The 20,721-nt window shown below is 42.0% G+C and overlaps 1 protein-coding gene across 1 annotated transcript in view; it reads right to left on the bottom strand.

Moving 5' to 3' along the window:
- Positions 1 to 912: 912 nt before the first annotated feature.
- Positions 913 to 20,721, bottom strand: part of LOC137334301 (zinc transporter ZIP12-like) — a 52,562-nt gene continuing 32,753 nt past the window's right edge. Inside the window, exons 10-13 of the mRNA XM_067998983.1 lie at positions 20,151 to 20,226; positions 18,703 to 18,861; positions 16,932 to 17,119; positions 913 to 1,399 (exon numbers count right to left, since the gene is read on the bottom strand). Coding sequence (XP_067855084.1) covers positions 1,271 to 1,399; positions 16,932 to 17,119; positions 18,703 to 18,861; positions 20,151 to 20,226 — 552 coding nt within the window. The 3' untranslated portion in view covers positions 913 to 1,270. The remainder of the gene's footprint in view (positions 1,400 to 16,931; positions 17,120 to 18,702; positions 18,862 to 20,150; positions 20,227 to 20,721) is intronic.

Genomic DNA, 20,721 nt, shown 5'->3' with positions numbered 1-20,721 from the left:
CACTTGCTAGTCCAAAAAGCAATATGGGGCACATTTGGGAACACCATTTCCAGTTGCTGTGAGCTGTATAGTGGCTCCAAATTTCTGGAAGTTGGTGCAGCGGTTCAAGAAGGCGGCACACCACCACTTCTCAAGGGCAATTAGGGATGAGCAATAAATAGAAACATAGAAAATTGGAGCAGGAGTAGGCCCTTTGAGCCTGCTTCACCATTCAATATGATCATGGCTGATCCTCTATCTCAATACCATATTCCCGCTCTCTCCCCATACCCCTTGATGCCTTTTGTGTCTAGAAATCTATCTATCTCCTTCTTAAATATATTCAGTGACTTGGCCTCCACAGCCTTCTGTGATAGAGAATTCCACAGATTCACCATCCTCTGAGTGAAATGCTGGCCTTGCCAGCGGCGCCCACATCCGATGAATGAATAAAAAAAAGTATTTATACCCGATCACTGAAAGAACAGCCATAGAAAGTTTGCATGACATGAGATTTACTCGGAACTTGGTGATAAAGGTGTGGGGTCATTTTCTGAGTACTTGCAGTGAGGAGCCTTGCCCACTGCCAGCACATATTGGAAAATGGCAGTTGCATTGCTTGTGATTTTCTGATGTGCGTTGGTAGTGGGTGGGGCTATTCACTGCCGGTGCATATTTGGAAAATTATCCCCTGCATGTTGATGTAAAGAGATCGGTGTAATATTTTTCCAGGAGGTGGAAAAGCTCATCTCAGACAAATACATTTCATTGCAATCTAACAGCAAAAGTAAGAATTATGTTTTAATAACATTTCTTAACATTACATGATTAGTTAAACAAAATGGATTGAGATAACTACTGGAGTGAGAAATTGAAATGAAGTAAAGTAAGTAAAATAAAAAAAATACAGATACATATCAAAATCCTACTCACTGTTATTTTTGGTAGCAAACTAATTCTAATCTCTGTACTTAAATTATTTTCATTCAAATATGATTTTCCTCTTGTAGTTATAATTGAAATCATTGTTAATGAAGCGATTTATCAAAAATACACTTAATTTTTCAGTAAAACTGCTTCAGATTTGAGTGGTTAAAATGTTCATGAAAAACATTCTCAAAATAACTATTGAATATTAGTGATCATTTGTGCGCCTTTCCTGATTGTAGCTTCCAGTGTCTCCAAGAACAATTCTTAGTTTCAAAAGCACAGTGCATTTATATGAAATTTTAGTCAATTTTCTGTTCAGGCAGCTTTCATCTCTTGCTAGTGGACAGTACTTGAGATCATTTTATATGGTAAGTCTGTGTTCAAATAGGGCAAGAAGCAGTAGGCAAGACCAACCCAGAAGCAATCCAATATTCTGAAAGATGAACATCAACCAGGGCTGTGTAGTTTGTACATGTGCCATCTCAGGAAGCTGTTATAAGTGGAATAAAACATAGTTAACTTCTTAATACCATTGTAGTCATGATGTAAAGGCTGCACCTCCTCAAGGCCGTGCACTGTTTCTCAGCCTGAAAGAGGAAGAGGTGAGCTGCTCCCTGCCTCTACCACTGGTAGTCTGTAACTAGTCTCTTGCTTCTCCCCAGTCAGCACAAACCTATTTTCCATCATGCCAAGGCACAGTGTTTGGACACTTGGTCAAGCTTTGTCACTGTAGTAACTTTTTAAACAACCAGCCTCCTTCCATATTAAATAAAGTCTCTTACATACCACAACTCATTCTAGCTAGCCTTATCCAAAAACAAACCTTGGTCCCAAAATTGCTGGTTTGGGGGAAGGCAGAAGTCAGCACTTGCACCTGTGTGGTGGCAGGAATTTGGGGCAGGCCTTAGAGCTGCAAGGGTTTTAATGGAATAATTTGGATAAATAATGAATTTATTCTTTATACAATGGTATTCAATAAATAGCACAAGGTAGCGGCTCAGAGTAACAAAACTATTTCTTAAAGATTTTCAGAGTTAATTTTTTCTTAATTACTGTATTGTGGTTAGTTTTAGCCTTCATTATTTTGATGCTTAGGAGAAAAGTCCTGCAGTTTCAGATGTTGTTAATGTCAACAGTAGTCTTACCATAGCCAAAGAGTACCATTAGATGGTGCTAATATTGCATTTCCATACCACATCATTTGGATCTGATAAATAGCCAGTTGGAGGTAAACAATAAAATCGTTTCTGTTATTGGAAGAATTGATATCAACCCTAACTTTCTGCTGGATTCAGACTACAATTCTTTCATGTTTATGTCCGTCTTATAACACATGCACTATTTACAGATCAATGATGAAATGTGTGTGAACTGACGTTAATAATGAATCTAATTAACAAAATCCAAATCATTTCCTCTGCCACAATTTTCTCCTTTCATGCACGGTTTCCCGGGCAGCTAGCCCCAGTGCAGACTTGCTGACCATATGGACTTGCCTGGCATTCTGTTGGCAGGGGTGCACTACATTTGGTTGCTCCCAGAACCTGCCCCATCTGTCCCTTGCTGAGAAATTGCCCAAATGAGGGACGAGATAAGTGGGTATGTGTTTAACTTGGGTTAAACAGCACCTCCCAAGCCCGTGACCTCTACCACTCTGAAGGACAAGGGCAGCAGGCGCATGGGAACAACACCACCTGCACGTTACCCTCCAAATTACACACACCATCCTGACTTGGAAATATATTGCCGTTCCTTCATCGTCACTGGGTCAAAATCCTGGAACTCCCTTCCTAACAGCACTGTGGGAGAACCTTCACCACACGGACTGCAGAGGTTCAAGAAGGCGGCTCACCACCATCTTCTCAAGGGCAATTAGGGATTGGCAATAAATGCCGGCCTCGCCAGCGACGCCCACATCCCATGAATGAATTAAAACAAAATGTGGGAATAATCTACAGTGCTAGGATGGACTTGTGTAAGCCCCTAAAATCAAAATGGAGGGGGAAAGATGTGCACTCTATCTCTCTCTATATATATATACACACCAGATTGTGGTGAAGCTCTGCTATTTTTTTCTTTCTCAAAAATAATTTTTCTGACTTTTGAGAAGGAATCAAATAAAAAATGAGGAAGATGCAGGAAGAGTGCCAAATCATAGACCCAAAGTACAGCCAGGACCATACCTCACTGCTCTATAATCCCCATGTGCTCATACCTGCTGAGGAAGCTTCAGGCCCCTCAGTCCTCTGCCCCTGGCCTATCTTGCATTTCCTGAATCATGGCCCCGATATTTACAGGGAGGCGGGGAGGAAGTGGGGGGGACTTGTAGTGGCCGGTTAACCTGGAAATGTGGAGAACACGGAAGTCCTGCCGAATTTAACGGCAGGACCTCATTTGAATTTTTTTTCTCCATTTCCCGGCCGGCAGCCAGCCAGATTGAGAGGGCTGGCTGGATGTCGGGAAGGAGGGAAGGCCTGCGGTACCAGGTCGCAGCTGGAGACCGGAGAGGAGCTGGGGGGGAGAGATCGCACGGGACGGGGGGATGAGATCGCGGGTTGTGGGGAGATCGCCGGGGGGGGGGGGGGGGGGAGGCTTCAGATGGGGGAGGGTGGAGATCGGGGTGGGGGGATCGGGGTGGGGGAAGCACTCCCGCTCCTCCTGGCCCACAAGCAGTGCTATAAAAAGCACTTACCTGCTGGATCTGGCCATTCTCAGCTCCCTTCAGCTGCCTGGTTTCCCAAGCCCTGGGAAACCCGGCCCACAGCCGTTAAATCTAAAAGTCTGCTAAGATCTGAGGCACGCAGTCTCGTCAACATACTTAAATTACTGACCCACCTCTCGAAAGCAGGTTACTCACCACCACCCCCCTCCCAACTTGCCACGGTTAAACCGGAAGTGGACGCATTCATGACGGGTTGGGGTTGGGTTTCAGATTTTTAAGAATTTAACCCTCCCCACTGCCCTTTTCCCACCCGTCCTGGGGGGTTAAAATTCCCCCACATATCTCTCTTACTGTGCTCTGGGCATCAATCACAGCCTCTATCTGTTTAAATGTCTGTGTCTCTGGACCTGCTGCACTCATCGTCTTTTGTGAATCCTACAGTGACTCAGGCAAGTTTATGCACTGTACACATGTGTACATTTCCCCCATTGGATCAACAAATTAGCTGTTGCAGTGTGGGTTTGTGCTGCAATGAACTAATTTGCTGCCACAGGAGATTTTGCCAGACTTTTTTTCAACTTATTTCTCCTTCCTTCAGCGGAGCTGCAATGGGACACACAGCAACAGGCTTTACGTTCTGCAGAAAAGTAGGTCTCAACCTGTCAAAATACCATTGTGCACATTTCTTTAAAGTGCTGTTATTCCCTCATAGAAATTTTGCTGCCTGTGCCTTTCCAACCCCACCTAAAACATAGCAACATAAGAACATAAGAAATAGGAGCAGGAGTAGGCCATACGGCCCCTCGAGCCTGCTCCGCCATTCAATCAGATCGTGGCTGATCTTCAACCTCAACTCCACTTACCTGCCCGATCCCCATATCCCTTGATTCCCCTAGAGTCCAAAAATCAATCTATCTCAGCCTTGAATATATTCGTAAACAATTTTACAACACCAAGTTATAGTCCAACAATTTTATTTTAAAATTCACAAGCTTTCAGAAGCTTGTGAATTTTAAAATAAAATTGTTGGACTATAACTGGTTCCCCTCTATCTACCTACTGGTTACATCCTCAAAAAACTCATAAATTGGGAAGTTACACCTGAATCTACAACCATTCGTATGCCAATTTTGCTGATGTAAATTTACACCAAAATTTCCTGTGCATCTAATTAGACTATTCTGGAGTGCAAAAAAAACAGAGGCTTGCAGGTAGGTGCTTGGGGGATGGGGGGGAGGGGGGGAGGGACGTGATGCCGAAGCGGGGCAAGGCCGAGCCCACAGCAGCCCACAGTATTTTATGGAACCAGGAGGAGCACTCCTGCCCCTTCCAGTTCCACAATAAAATCAATTTTAAACATTTTTCTAGCAGTTTCTGGATTGGATTGTCTGTACACATGGGCATAGTATTCATATCACAAGCTCTGCCCATGTGTCCTTTAAAATTAAAAATAATAATCTTTGGATCTTAGACTTTTGTTTCCCTTTAGCATAAATTCCAGATTCCCAATTTTTTTTTTATTCATGTGATGTAGGTGTTACTGGCAAGGCCGGCATTTATTGCCCATCCCTAATTGCCCTTGAGAAGGTGGTGGTGAGCCGCCTTCTTGAACCACTGCAGTCCATGTGGTGAAGGTTCTCCCACAGTGCTATTAGGTAGGGAGTTCCAGGATTTTGACCCAGCGACGATGAAGGAACGACAATATATTTGCAAGTCGGGATAGTGTGTGACTTGGAGGGTAACGTGCAAGTGGTGTTGTTCTCAAGTGCCTGCTGCTCTTGTCCGAGGTGGTAGAGGTCGCAAGTTTGGGAGGTGCTGTTGAAGAAGCCTTGGCGAGTTGCTACAGTGCATCCTGTGGATGGTACACACTGCAGCCACGGTACACCGGTAGCAAAGGGAGTGAATGTTTAGGGTGGTGGATGGGGTGCCAATCAAGCTGGCTGCTTCGTCCTGGATGGTGTCGAGCTTCTTGAGTGTTGTTGGAGCTGCACTCATCCAGGCAAGTGGAGAGTATTCCTTCACACTCCAGACTTGTGCCTTGTAGGTGGTGGAAAGGCTTTGGGGAGTCAGGAGGTGAGTCACTCGCTGCAGAATACCCAGTCTCTGACCTGCTCTTGTAGCCACAGTATTTATGTGGCTGGTCCAGTTAAGTTTCTGGTCAATGGTGACCACCAGGATGTTGATGGTGGGGGATTCCGAAAGCATGAGGAGAGTCTGAGAGGTGAGCACAGTGTAAAAGGAGAGTCCAAGAAATGAACGCAGTGTAAAAGGAGAGTCCGAGAGGTGAGCGCAGTGTAAAAGGAGAGTCCCGAGAGCAGGAAGAGAGTCCGAGAGGTGAACGCAGTGTAAATCTAAGGCAAGTTATGGCAGCAGAGCTCGCACCCGTGATATGCTCTTCTTGCACTATGTGGGAAGTCATGGACACTACAGGTGTCCTTGGCGACCATGTGTGCAGGAAGTGTGTCCAGCTGCAGCTACTGGCTAACCGCATTTCGGAGCTGGAGCTGCGGGTGGATTCACTGTGGAGCATCCGCGATGCTGAGATTATCGTGGATAGCACGTTCAGTGAGGTGGTCACACCGCAGGTAAAGATTACACAGGCAGAAAGGAAATGGGTGACTGCCAGGCAGAGTAAAAGGACTAGGCAGGTAGAGCAGGAGTCCCTGGGGCCATCTCCCTCTCAAACATATACCGCTTTGGATACTGTTGGGGGAGATGGCTTATAAGGGGAAAGCAGCAAGAGCCAAGTTCGTGGCACCACGGGTGGCTCTGCTGCACAGGAGGGGAGGAATAAGAGTGGCAGGGCTATAGTGATAGGGGATTCAATTGTAAGGGGAACAGATAGGCGTTTCCGAGGCTGCGAACATGATTCCAGGATGGTATGTTGGCTCCCTGATGCAAGGGTCAAGGATGTCACGGAGTGGCTGCAGGGCATTCTGGAGGGGGAAGGTGAACAGCCAGTAGTCGTGGTCCATATCAGTACCAACGACATAGGTAAAAAAAGGGATGAGGTCCTGCAAGGTGAATTTAAGGAGTTAGGAGATAAATTAAAAAGCAGGACCTCAAAGGTAGTGATCTCAGGATTACTACCAGTGCCACGTGCTAGTGAGTATAGAAACAGGAGAATAGACCAGATGAATGCGTGGCTGCAGGAATGGTGTAGGAGGGAGGGATTTCGATTCCTGGGACATTGGGACCAGTTCTGGGGAAGGTGGGACCTGTACAAGCGTGACGGGTTACACCCGAGCAGGACTGGGGCCGATGTCCTCGCGGGGGTGTTTGCTAGTGCTGTTGGGGAAGGTTTAAACAAGGATGGCAGGGGGATGGGAACCTGAGCAGGGAGACAGAGGAGGGGGAAACAAGGATAGAAACAAAAGACAGAAAGGAGAAAAGCAATAGTGGAAGGCAGAGAAAACAAGGGCGAAAAACAAATAGGGCCATAGTGCAAAATAAAACTAAGATGACTAGAAATCTTAAAAAGACAAGTCTAAAGGCATTGTGTCTTAATGCGCGGAGCATTCGCAATAAGCTAGATGAATTAACAACACAGATAGATATTAACGGTTATGATAAGTTGCGATTACGGAGACATGGCTGCAGGGTGACCAAGGATGGGAACTGAATATTCAGGGGTATTCAATATTTAGGAAGGACAGGCAAAAAGGGAAAGGAGATGGGGGAGGGTTGTTAGTAAAGGAGGAAATCAATGCAATAGTGAGGAAGGATATTGGCTCGGAAAATCACGATGTGGAATCTGTATGGGTGGAGCTAAGAAACACCAAGGGGCAGAAAACTTTGGTGGGGGTTGTCTATAGGCCTCCAAACAGTAGGTGGAGATGTAGGAGGGCATTAAACAGGAAATTAGAGACGCATGCAAGAAGGGTACAACTACAATCATGGGTGACTTTAATCTACATATAGATTGGTCAAACCAAATTAGCAATAATACTGTGGGGGAGGAATTCCTGGAGTGTGTACGTGATGGTTTTCTAGACCAATACATTGAGGAACCAACTGGAGAAGAGGCGATCTTAGACGGGGTATTGTGCAATGAGAAAGGATTAATTAACAATCTTGTTGTGCGGGGTCCCTTAGGGAAGAGTGACCATAACATGATAGAATTCCTCATTAACATGGAGAGTGAAGTAGTTGAATCCGAAACTAGGTTCCTGAATCTAAATAAAGGAAATTACGAAAGTATGAGGTGCGCGTTGGCTGAGATAGATCGGGGAATTTTACTAAAAGGGATGATAGTGGATAGGCATTGGCTAATATTTAAAGAATGTGTGCAGGAATTACAACAATTATTCATTCCTGCCTGGCGCAAAAATAAAACAGGAAAGGTGGCTCAACCATGGCTTACAAAAGAAATTAGGGATAGTATTAGATCCAAAGAGGAGACACATAAAATTGCCAGAAAAAGCAGCAAGCCTGAGGATTGGGAGCAGTTTAGAATTCAGCAAAGGAGGACAAAGAGATTGATTAAGAGGGGAAAAATAGGGTGAGAGTAAACTAGCAGGGAACATAAAAACTGACTGTAAAAGCTTCTATAAATATGTCAAGAGAAAAAGATTAGTGAAGACAAATGTTGGTCCCTTACAATCAGAAATGGGGGAAATTATAATGGGGAACAAAGAAATGGCAGAACAATTAAACACATACTTTGGTTCTGTCTTCACAAAGGAGGTCACAAGTAAGCTCCCAGAAATGTTAGGGAACCAAGGGTCGAGTGAGAGGGAGGAACTGAAGGAAACCAGTATTAGTAAAAAAATAGTGCTAGGGAAATTAATGGGGCTAAAGGCTGACAAATCCCCAGGGCCTGATAATCTACATCCCAGAGTACTAAAGGAAGTGGCCCTGGAAATAATGGATGCATTGGTGATCATCTTCCAAAATTCTATAGACTCTGGAACAGTTCCTACAGATTGGAGAGTGGCAAATGTAACCCCACTATTTAAAAAAGGAGGGAGAGAAAAAACAGGGAATTACAGACCAGTTAGCCTAACATCAGCAGTGGGGAAAATGCAAGAGTCTATTATAAAAGATGTGATAACAGAACTCTTGGAGGGCATTAATGGGATTGGACAAAGTCAGCATGGGTTTATGAAAGGGAAATCATGCTTAACAAATCTACTGGAGTTTTTTGAGGAGGTAACTAGTAGAATAGATAGGGGAGAACCAGTGGATGAGGTGTATTTGGATTTTCAGAAGGCTTTTGATAAGGTCCCACACAAGAGGTTAATGGGCAAAATTAAAGCACATGGGATTGGGGGGAATATACTGGCATGGATTGAGAATTGGTTGACAGACAGGAAACAAAGAGTAGGAATAAACGGGTCTTTTTCCGGGTGGCAGGTAGTGACTAGTGAGGTACCGCAAGGATCAGTGCTTGGGCCCCAGCTATTCACAATATAGATCAATGATTTGGATGAGGGAACTAAATGTAACATTTCCAAGTTTGCAGATGATACAAAGCTGGGGTGGAATGTGAGCTGTGAGGAGGATACAAAGAGGCTCCAATGTGATTTAGACAAGTTGGGTGAGTGGGCAAGAACATGGCAGATGCAATATAACGTGGATAAATGTGAGGTTATCCACTTTGGTTGTAAAAACAGAAAGGCAGATTATTATCTGAATGGTGATAGATTGGGAAAAGGGGAGGTGCAACGAGACCTGGGTGTCCTTGTACACCAGTCGCTGAAAGCGAGCATTCAGGTGCAGCAAGCAGTTAGGAAGACAAATGGTACGTTGGCCTTCATTGCAAGAGGATTTGAGTACAGGAGCAGGGATGTCTTACTGCAGTCATACAGGGCCTTGGTGAGACCACATCTGGAGTATTGTGTGGCATTTTGGTCTCCTTATCTGAGGAAGGATGTCCTTGCCATGGAGGGAGTGCAACGAAGGTTTACCAGACTGATTCCTGGGATGGCAGGACTGATGTGTGAGGAGAGATTGGGTCGACTAGGCCTATATTCACTAGAGTTTAGAAGAATGAGAGGTGATCTCATCAAAACATATAAAATTCTAACAGGACTAGACAGACTAGATGCAGGGAGGATGTTCCCGATGGCTGGGGAGTCCATAACCAGGGGTCACAGTCTCAGGATACGGGGTATGCCATTTAGAACCGAGATGAGGAGAAATTTCTTTACTCAGAGGGTGGTGAACCTGTGGAATTCTCCACCACAGAAGGCAGTGGAGGCCAAGTCATCAGATGTATTCAAGAAGAAGATAGTTATATTTCTTAATGCTAAAGGGATCAAGGGATATGGAGAAAAAGCAGGAACAGGGTACTGAGTTGAACGATCAGCCATGATCATTTTGAATGGTGGAGCAGGCCCGAAGGGCCGAATGACCTACTGTTGCTCCTATTTTCTATGCTTCTATGTTTCTATGATTCGGCAATGGTAATGCCATTGAATGTCAAGGGGAGGTGGTCAGATTCCAGAAGGCAGATTCATACCATAGGACAATAAGAAGAAGTGCTCAGATCCAAAAGAAGGGGTTAGGAATCCTTAACTATTGCTAAATTTTATAAAGCACTTTTTAAAATGTAAGAATATCAACGTCTACATTATTCAAAGGAAAGAGTACCCGTACTATGAGATCAACACATTTACCTTCGAATAAAAAGCTATTCTCTTGCATAAACAATAAATCAAGGATTAAAATGATAATTTGAAAATTTGAGGTCAAGATATTTCAAATTGAAATATGCTTTTAACAGAATGAACACTATGTTCATTCTGTTAAAAACATAATGTGACTTCTGAACTCTTACATCATTCCACTAACTGTTTTCCTGACTACAATTTGCAAATCAAGAATGCTTTTATCCTGCCCGCTTCACCATTTTTCAATGCATATTACGTTGCCAAAGCCCAGACAGCCTGCAGCCTTTTGTGCTAAAGTCTGTGAGCTAATCTGAAACAAATTGTTCAGTGATCTTCATCAAGAACAGTCTGCAGGTAAATGTGTAGTTTCAGGAAGTTTACAATGAAAAATAGGTGCCAACCTGGTGAAACTACAACACAGGACTACATGTATGCTATAGACAGAGCTAAATGATCGCACAACCAATGGAGCAGAGAAAAGCTTTGCAATCCTGCCACATCCAGTCGTGAATGGTGGTGCACAATTAAGCAACTAACGGGAGAAGGAGGCCCCATGAATAGCCCCATCCTCAGTGATGGCGGAGCCTAGCATGTGAATGCAAAAGACAAGCATTTGCAAATATCTTCAGGTAGAAGTACCTAGTGGATGATTCTTTTTGGCCTCCACCTAAAGTCCCCACCATCATCAATGCCAGTCTTCAGCCAATTTGATTCATTTCAGTGTCATCAAGAAATGGCTGAGTGCACTGGACACAGCAAAGGCTACAGGTCCCAAGAACATCCTGGCTGCAGATCTGTGCTCCAGAACTAGCCATGCCCCTAACTCCGAGTTCCTGTCCAAGTCACACACTATCCTGACTTGGCCATATATCACCATTGCTTCATTGTCACTGGGTCAAAATCCTGGAACTCCTTACCTAACAGCAATGTGTACCTTCACAACAGGGACTGCAGCAGTTCAAGAAGAAGGCTCACCACCAACTTCTCAAGGGCAACTAGGGATGGGCAATAAATGCCGGCCTTACAAGTGATGCCCACATCCTGAGAATGAATTTTTTTTAAATCTTACATCCGAGGCTTACTCGGAGCAACAAATACATTAGAAGCAAATTCTACAAATCTTAGAGCTAGAAATACTCGTACTATCTTTAGTGAATCATAGAATGGTTACAGCACAGAAGGAGGATATTTGGCTTGTCGAGCCCCTTGCCGGCTCTCTGCAAGAGCATTCCAGCTAGGCCCAATCCCCGTTCTTTCCCCATAGCCCTGCAATTTTTTTCCCTTCAAATCCTTGTCCAATTCCCTTTTGAAAGTCACGATTGAGTCTGCCTCCACCACCCCCTCAGGCAATGCATTCCACACCAGAACCACTCGCTGCGTTAAAAAGATTTTCCTCATGTCGCCCTTGGTTCTTTTGCCAATCACCTTAAATCTGTGTCCTCTGGTTCTCGACCCTTGGGCCAATGGGAACAGTTTCTCTTTATTTTGGATTCCCTTTTATATTAGCTGCCAGTCTATTCTCATATTCTCTCTTTGCCCCTCTTATTTCCTTTTTCATTTCCCCTCTGAACTTTCTATATTCAGCCTGGTTCTCACTTGTATTATCAACCTGATATTTGTCATATGCCCCCTTTTTCTGCTTCATCTTACTCTCTATCTCTTTCATCATCCAGGGAGCTCTGGCTTTAGTTGCCCTACCTTTCCCCCTCATGGGCTTAGACTGTACCCAAACCATCTCTTTAAAGGACACTTATTGCTCGATTACAGTTTTGCCTGCCAATCTTTGATTCCAATTTACCTGGGCAAATCCGTTCTCAACCCACTTAAATTGGCGCTCCTCCAATTGAGTATTTTTACTCTAGAATGGTCCTTGTCCTTTTCCATCGTTAATCTAAACCTTATGATACTATGATCACTGTTCCCTAAATATTCCCCTACTGACACTTGCTCCACTTGACCCATCTCATTCCTCAGAACTAGATCCAGCAAAGCCTCCTTCCTTGTTGGCCCAGAAACATACTGGTCAAGAAAGTTCTCCTGAACACTCTTCAAAAATTCCTCCCCCTTTTCGCCTTTTACACTATCACTATCCCAATCTATATTAGGATAGTTGAAGTCCCTCGTTATCACTACTCTATGGTTCTTGCACCTCTCTGTAATTTCCCTACAGATTTCCTCCTCTATATCCTTCCCACTAGTTGGTGGCCTACAGAATACGCTCAGTAGTGTAATGGCACCTCTGTAGTTTCTTAACTCTAACCAAATAGATTCTGTCCTTGACCCCTCCAGGACATCCTCTTTCTCCAGCACTGCAATATTCTCCTTAATCAATACTGCCACCCCCCCCCCCCCCTCCTTTCTTTCCTTCCCTATCTTTCCTGGACACCTTGTATCCAGGAATATTAGTATCCAATCCTGCCCTTTTTTGAGCCAGGTCTCCATTATCGTCACAACATCATATTCCCATGTGGCCATTTGCACCTGCAGCTCACCAACCTTATTTACTATGCTTCTTGCGTTTACACACATGCACTGTAAATCTATGTTAAACCTTCTTGCATCCTTAGACTGATCCCACCTAATACAGTATTGTTTCTTACTCCAGTGCTATCTGTCTCTCCCAATCCTTTGTACACCTCATTTCTCCTTTCCTGCTACCCATCCTCCTGCCAAATTAGTTTAAACCCTCCCCCACAGCACTAGTGAACCTCCCCGCGAGGACATTGGCCCCCGCTCTGTTGAGGTGCAACCCGTCCGGCCTGTGCAGGGCCCACTTTCCCCAGAACTGGTCCCAATGCCCCAGGAATCTAAAGCCCTCCCTCCTGCACCATCGCTGCAGCCACGCATTCATCTGCTCCATCCTCCTATTTCTATACTCATTAGCACGTGGCACTGGGAGTAATCCGGTGATTACTACATTTGAGGTCCTGCTTATTAATTTCTTTCCTAGTGAGATTTAGTTATTTATTAAAGTACTTTTCTATGAAGAGATTTTTTCTAACGTTGCAATAAATTTACATTGATGCAGTTCTGTTGAAATATAATTGCAATGTATATTAAAATTATAAAATATTGTTAATGCTACTTCTATGAAAGTTTAAATTGAAATGTCTTATTTTTCTATGATTAACTGGCTAACAATATTGTGACAAATACGTATAAAATGAGACTGTGTGAATGACCAGGTGTGGGATTGCTTTTGCCAATCTCTTTGAGGAGAGCATAAGTTCAATGGAAGCTTGTGCATCTAAATATTTGGGTGCAATTTTACACCCGTTCTGAACCAGCGTGAATGCAGGAAATTTGCATTGGATGTTCTTTTAGATGGGGCAGGGCTATGCTAATAAATGGCAGTGATCTGAGTGAAGGTTTCGAAGAACTGGCACAAAAGGCTGAGAAAATTCAGGCGTAGCGTACGTACGGGGGTGAGTCACTTACGTCCGAATTTCCTCGATCTTCCACTTTGCAATTTCTCATTTTATGGTGAGCTGCAGCCCTTTAAGAGCTGCCTCTGTGTGCAATTTTGTGACCTCCAAACAAGGATGCTGCAGTCCAAGATTCCCTACAGCCTAATCGAAACGTGACTGAAGATTATATGGGTGCAGTCTGACCCCTCCACTATGGGCATTAGTGTGTCCACATCACAGGTGTGCACAGTCTTAAATTTGTGTTATTGGAAAATATGAATATAAGAACAGAGGAAATAGGAGCAGGAGTAGGCCATACGGCCCCTTGAGCCTGCTGCACCATTCAATAAGATCATGGCTGATCTTCTACCTCAGCTCCACTTTCCCGCCCTATCCCCATATCCCTTAATTCCCTTAGTGTCCAAAAATCTATCAATCTCAGTCTTGAATATACTCAATGAATGAGCATCCACAGCCCTCTGGGGTAGAGAATTCCAAAGATTCACAATCCTCTGAGTGAAGAAATCTTTCCTCATCTCGGTCCTAAATGGCTGACCCCTTATCTTGAGGCTATGATCCCTAGTTCTAGACTCTCCAGCCAGGGGAAGCATCCTCTCAGTATCTACCCTGTCAAGCCCCCTAAGAATTTCATACATTTCAATGAGATCATCTCTCATTCTTCTAAACTCCAGAGAATATAGGCCCATTCTACTCAATCTTTCCTCATAGGAAAATCCTCTCATCCCAGGAATCAATCCAGTGAACCTTCGCTGCACTCTCTCTAAGGCAAGTATATCCTTCCTTAGATAAGGAGACCAAAACTGTACACAGTACTCCAGGTGCGGTCTCACCAGAGCCCTATATAATTGCAGCAAAACCTCCTTACTCTTATACTCCAATCCCCTTGCAACAAAGGCTAACATACCATTTGCCTTCCTAATTGCTTGCTGTACCTGCATGTTAACTTTCTGTGATTCATGTACAAGGACACCCAATCCCTCTGACTACCAAGATTTCTTAGTCTCTTACATTTAAAAAAAAATCCTGCTTTTCTATTCTTCCTACCAAAGTGGACAATTTCACATTTCCCCACATTACACTCCATTTGCCACCTTCTTGCCCACTCACCTAACTTGTCTCTATCCATTTACAGCCTCTTTGCATCCTCCTCGCAGTTTACTTTCCCACCTAGCTTTGTATCGGCAGCAAACTTGGATTAATTACACTCGGTCCCCTCATCTAAGACATTGTATATTGTAAACAGCTGAGGCCCAAGTACTGATCCCTGCGGCACCCCACTAGTTACAACCTGCCAACCCGAAAATGACCCATTTATTCCAACTCTCTGTTTTCTGTCCTTTAACCAATCCTCAATCCATGCTAATACATTATCCCCAATCCCATGAGCCATAATCTTGTGCAACAACCTCTTGTGTCGCACCTTATCGAATGCCTATTGAAAATCCAAATATATTGCATCCACTGGTTCCCCCTTATCTACCATGCTAGTTACACCCTCAAAAAACTCTATTAGATTTGTCAAATATGATTTCCCTTTCATAAAACTGTGTTGACTCTATCTGTTACTACGTCCTTAATAATAGATTCTAGCATTTTCCCTACTACTGATGTCAGGCTAACTGGCCTGTAGTTCTCTGTTTTCTCTTTCCCTCCTTTCTTGAATAGCGGAGTTGTTGGGCCAATTGTGTCAACAAAGTACGACACCAGGACAACACTGCTGGCATAGTGAAGAATGGGATGCACGGTCAGCCATATACATCATATATCATGTATGTACATTTTGTGTGATCATACTGACATAAATACAGGATTAAAACTTAAATATGATGCTTATGTCACTCTGTAATTGATTACTATGATCTGCATGAAAGCGACCTGAAATGATAGAACCAAACTTTCATCTTGTACTTTGCTTTGATGGTAGTACTAAGATTAGGACCTAATGTGGGAAAATTGCAACTGCCACTTTATCATTTAGTGGACTTTTATGCTGTGTCCTAAAGTATCAATGCAAATTCTCATTTTGAAGGCTTTTATTTGGAGAATTGTTTTCATCATGGTCATTTTGCGAAGTTAACTGAAAAATGCCCTTGTAACAAATCATGAAATTGTCTTAATTTCCTCGAACCGTTCTACGGAATTTGAGAGCATTGTTCATGAATTAAATATTTATGGTAAATATTGTTTATAGTTGTCAAACTTTCTGTTATTGAAATACTGCACCAATATTTGTAAAACTGAACATTCAAATAGTTGCTTGTGACCATAATAAACACATCAACAAAAATTATTTAAGATGGAAGCTAGGTTAGGTCTTTCAGATCAATTGCCAAGCAATGTAACTGCACTACAAAGGACTTATTGTGCAGCATTTTGTATGAAGAGATTTCTTGCTTGATTAAACTTAATGATATAGAATAATAAAAACGACCTTGTCTTATTGTCCGGAAATCACTTATCCCTATAAAGCTGGTATTCAGCTTAATGGGTCACAAAATGTGAGTTTGAATCTGGATTTATTTCACATTCTAATTCCATTTTTCCTTCATCAAAAGCAATTCATACTACTTCAAGTAAACGACTGAAAATAAAAGATTACATTTTTATAATCCACAAAATGTCATTCAAAGCTAGTAATTAAAATGAGATTCGTTGGCACACGTGTGAATGAAAAGCCTGCTTCAGTGTTTCCAAACAGCAGTATGTGATAAACTTACAGATTGCTGTCACTGTAATGGTGAATCATCTTTGTGCTTAAATGCAGAGAATTATCTTGTTCAAATGCAAAACATGAATGTTCTTAACGAAAGCTAATATCCCCGAGCTCCTCTTGCTGTATTTGGCTTGCTTGCTAGTTTTTTCCCATTTTCCTTCGCTTTCCCCAAATCTTCAGTCTCTTCACCTTAGTATCTCAGGTGTAACACATGGTACTTAAAGTTTAATTTCTTAAGAACAATTAACAATTTATAATGATTGGCTCCACCCCTGCCCCTGCAAACTTTGATTTCAGGGAGAGCATCGGCAGTAGCAACACCAGAGAAGGCGGCAGAGCCTTCAGATACCTGGTCCTGCTTTCTGGAATCCCTCTTGTCTCTCAACCTTTCAATTCTTTTGAGAACCTCCTCAAAACTCATCTCTTCAATCAAGCTTTTGGTCCTCCCCACTATTCTCTCCTATGAGGTGCCTTGGAGTGTTCTTTAGGTTAAAGGCACTATATAAGTACAACTTACTATTATTCCTGTATAGGGTGCTGAAATACTGCACAATTCTGGAAGTTTCAATATAGTTATTAATGGAAATTAAACATCTCCAACTCACCATTTCTACCAGTGAAAGGTAAAGGAACATCCCTGCTGTCACAGTGAAAATCCACTGTTGAACATAGTGATCAGCTGACAGAGAGAGACCAATGTAGAGTCCAATAAAAGCAGTTAATGCACTAAAAAAATTCATCAGCATGGCAAGCTTTACTGATAAACCAGAGTTCAGAAGTACAGCAAAGTCCCCTGTATGGAAAAAAAAAGTGTTATTATTGACAAATGCATGCAATGTAGTGTATTTAGTGCACAGAACCATTGGCCCAGAAATTCTGATGATTGGTAGGACATAAACCAGCCGGATCTATTTCAGATGGGGTGGGTTGGGCGAGTGGTGTTGGATTGTGGGACTCAGAAATGATATACTGAATTTACCCCACCTTAAATTCTGCAGGCAGTGAGGGAAGGTGTAAAATCTGCGTCTTAGTTAAGCTGTCGCCTTGCAAAGGGTGGATTTTAGGCCACGATGATGTCATAGATACTAGATTTTGTCACTTTTGCTCCAGGATCAGCTGATCTAACTTTAAAACAGGGGCATATGCATTTATTTTGTGTTCCATTATTCATGGCGACTATAGTCATACAGGAAAGGGCGCTTATTTCATGCTGACTTAGTCAATGATTATAACTTTCATGTTCATATAGGGCAGATGAAGTCTGATGTGATGTTCCAGTATAGGTACTGGATTCAAGGACCTGTCATTTATTTGAAGGTGTGAATGAAAGTTTTATGGCAATAGTGACAAAGGTAGACTGTGTTAAACAGATGAGAACACTGCATTGATAAGTTGAGCTCTGATGACAGCTGTCATTGAGGAGTCATCCAAGTGATGGTCATGCTGATGCTCTACTCCATGCCGTTCTGCCTCCAAAACAGTTAGGGCCAGCTCACCGGGAATCTCCATGTCCAGGCCTTTGTGGATGGCAAAGCTGAGCAAGGCACGGCAAGCTACAACTATGTGGGATACACAATCTGGAGCATATTGCAAAGCCCTTCCTGATTGTTCAAGGCAGTGAAAGCACACCTTTAAGACTCCAATGAGGATCTCAATGATCACTCTGGTAGAGGCATGTGCCTCATTGTGGCACTGCTCCACTGCTGTTCTTGCAACTCTTAGAAGAGTTGTTATTCATGGCACACAAGCTACCTGTTCACTTGACTAGTTACCTTGAAGAGCCCAAGGTGGACAGAATTGTTGAGGATGAATGCACCATGGCAAGTTCCAACAAATCTGCCATTCATGTGAAGGATTCTTTGCATCAGGTCAACATTGGACATTCAGCAAGTGGTACCCCTTTCTAATAAGAAAATGGAAGGGGTTAATGGTAGGAGCTCCCATTGGTACCTGAACGCCATCTATTGCAATGGGAGTAGACGTTATAGGATCTGGGGACTCCGACACCATTTTTCCTCATTATAATTTATGGTAATGGGCTCCCATCAGCACTGGCTAGTACACAAATTGAAGTTCTCAGATAGTGTTTCAAACTACAGCAGAGCCACTATGGGGCCGAAACCCAGTGAAAACATGTCGCATCCCAAAGTGCTGGTATGTTCATTTTAAGGCAGAAACTTGGAAAAAATGTTCAGGGCCTTCATTTTTATTGCTCCAGAACTGGATATGGTAGTGAGGTTACAATGAAAGTCTCACAATTATCAATCATTTCTATCACTATACATGCAACAGAATTAATCACCATATTTTGAGGGAGTACATTTGCGAAATTTAATTTCAAGGTATTGAAACATAGAACAGTTATTATGAACTCACCCATTTCATGGGGAATTTCATGAAACAAAATAGCAACAGTGGTGGTTATACCAATCTCAACTGATGATGAAAAAGCTGCACCTATGGCCAGGCCGTCAGCAAAGTTGTGCATGCTGTCTCCCACCACAATCATAATGGCCAACAGGTTAAATGCTTGCCCTGCAAAGAATAGGTTTCCCTTATATTAGAAAGAGAAATTGGAAGTCGGACATCATTATTTCTGATTTGTTTTTTTCTGAAATAGTTGAAATCGTTACTTCATATTGGTTTCAGTTTTTCTTGAAATCATAAGCAATTCAAGGTTAATACAATGTAGGATGGAAACGTTAACAATTACTAAAGCACCGCTTATATGTCTTTCATCCACATACTGTAATATTGTACTAAAGCTTTGAAGCCTACTTTACTTTCAGTGCTTCTGTTAAAATATTGAACAAAGGAATTTCATATGAACAAATTATTGCATTTGTTACTAATATTACACAATACTCTCCATTGACACCCATTTCTCAACCACACCTGTATTTTTCTAAATATGAAAAAGATCACAATTTTTAAAAATATTCTGAAACATATGAAATAAAGTGAAAATTGATTAATACTCAAGAAAAAATTGTGGTTTAGATGCAATTGTTTTGAAGGCTGAAATTAATGGCTGCACAAAGCTACTTTTCCTTTCTCAATTAAATTCTAAAACTTTCCATCCTCTTTATTGTTTTTAAATTTTCGTGATTGTTCAGTATCCAAAGGCTTTCTATGTTAATCTATTTTCTTGGTACCAGATCACAAAACTGCAAATATTTTAAATTCCACTGTATTGCAAGGTTACCACAAAATCGTTTCTCAGTACTCAGTGTTGTTATGGGTTTGATTGTGAGTAAAACTTTATGTAACAAAATGTTCAAAAATTTGAGGTTGACTTGTGTTTTCCTCAACTTGCATGATCAAACAAACATTGTACATTTGGCCAAACTCTAGCATTTAAAAAAAAGTTACCTATATTTATTTATAATGATAGGTAATGATGCTATATTTGTCCTGTCGCAGGTAATTATGAAGTACTGTTTTGTGATTGACGGGTTGATTGGGTGAATGTCTCTAAAGAATTCTGCCTGCTGCTTTTGGTTGCCTTTCAAGAGATGCACTTCAGCAATGAAGCAATTGGTCCATTAACCTGCAATAGGCTAACAAGGTCAGGAACTTGCATAGATAGAAGCAGATGCAAGCTAGGATTTGGAACCTAGATCTCCTAGTATTTAATAAGATGAGCCAATGGGCATGTTCTGTAAAGCGTTGGATTATAAAATGCTGAAAATATGTCCATTATTTGATAGCGTCCTGAAAATGTAATGCCAGCCAGATAGGTTTTGGATTCAGTGAAATGGTCAGTAAGGTGAAACATTGGATATTTTTGTGTTTTCTGATGTCATTCACAATGTATTACTTACTTTTGTCATTTTCAGAAATAGTGTTTATTGCATTGTTTGTAGGAATTTCAACATTTTCTGAATCTTCTGGATTTCCCTATTTACAAAAAAGTAATAAGTTTACAAGAGGTAACAGACGTTATCCTGGTATTTTACTTCAATATCCACCCTGCTGGATAAACATTAACTCAGTGATACTGGCTTGGAAAAGATGATTTAATAATATTTTTCCAGTTAATGTGAAAAAAAACCAAATTCAAACTTTATATCAAATCTAATTCTTACTGGAAGTAATTTTCATCTTAGGAAACCATTTTTAGAAATTCTTGGAAGTAAATATGAGTCATCACAAAAATTGATGGCATTGAAAGAATGGACACAAACCTAATTACAAACATTATAAAACAATTGTATTTTGATTGAATCAAGTGGATTTTTTCGAAGAAAAATCTTGGTTCTATAAACATTTGCAATGTTAGCAAAGACCAATGCATCAAATTAACAACTTTACATTCTTTTTGTCAAGGGTATTTTAAGAGCTGGGATATATTGCTGTAACTTTGCAAAGCCAGTAGAACCATTTTGGATTTAG

Source organism: Heptranchias perlo, chromosome 2 (assembly GCF_035084215.1).
Source record: "Heptranchias perlo isolate sHepPer1 chromosome 2, sHepPer1.hap1, whole genome shotgun sequence".
In the NCBI taxonomy this organism is placed as follows: Eukaryota; Metazoa; Chordata; class Chondrichthyes; order Hexanchiformes; family Hexanchidae; genus Heptranchias; species Heptranchias perlo.
This window is presented reverse-complemented; position numbering and strand designations above follow the sequence as displayed.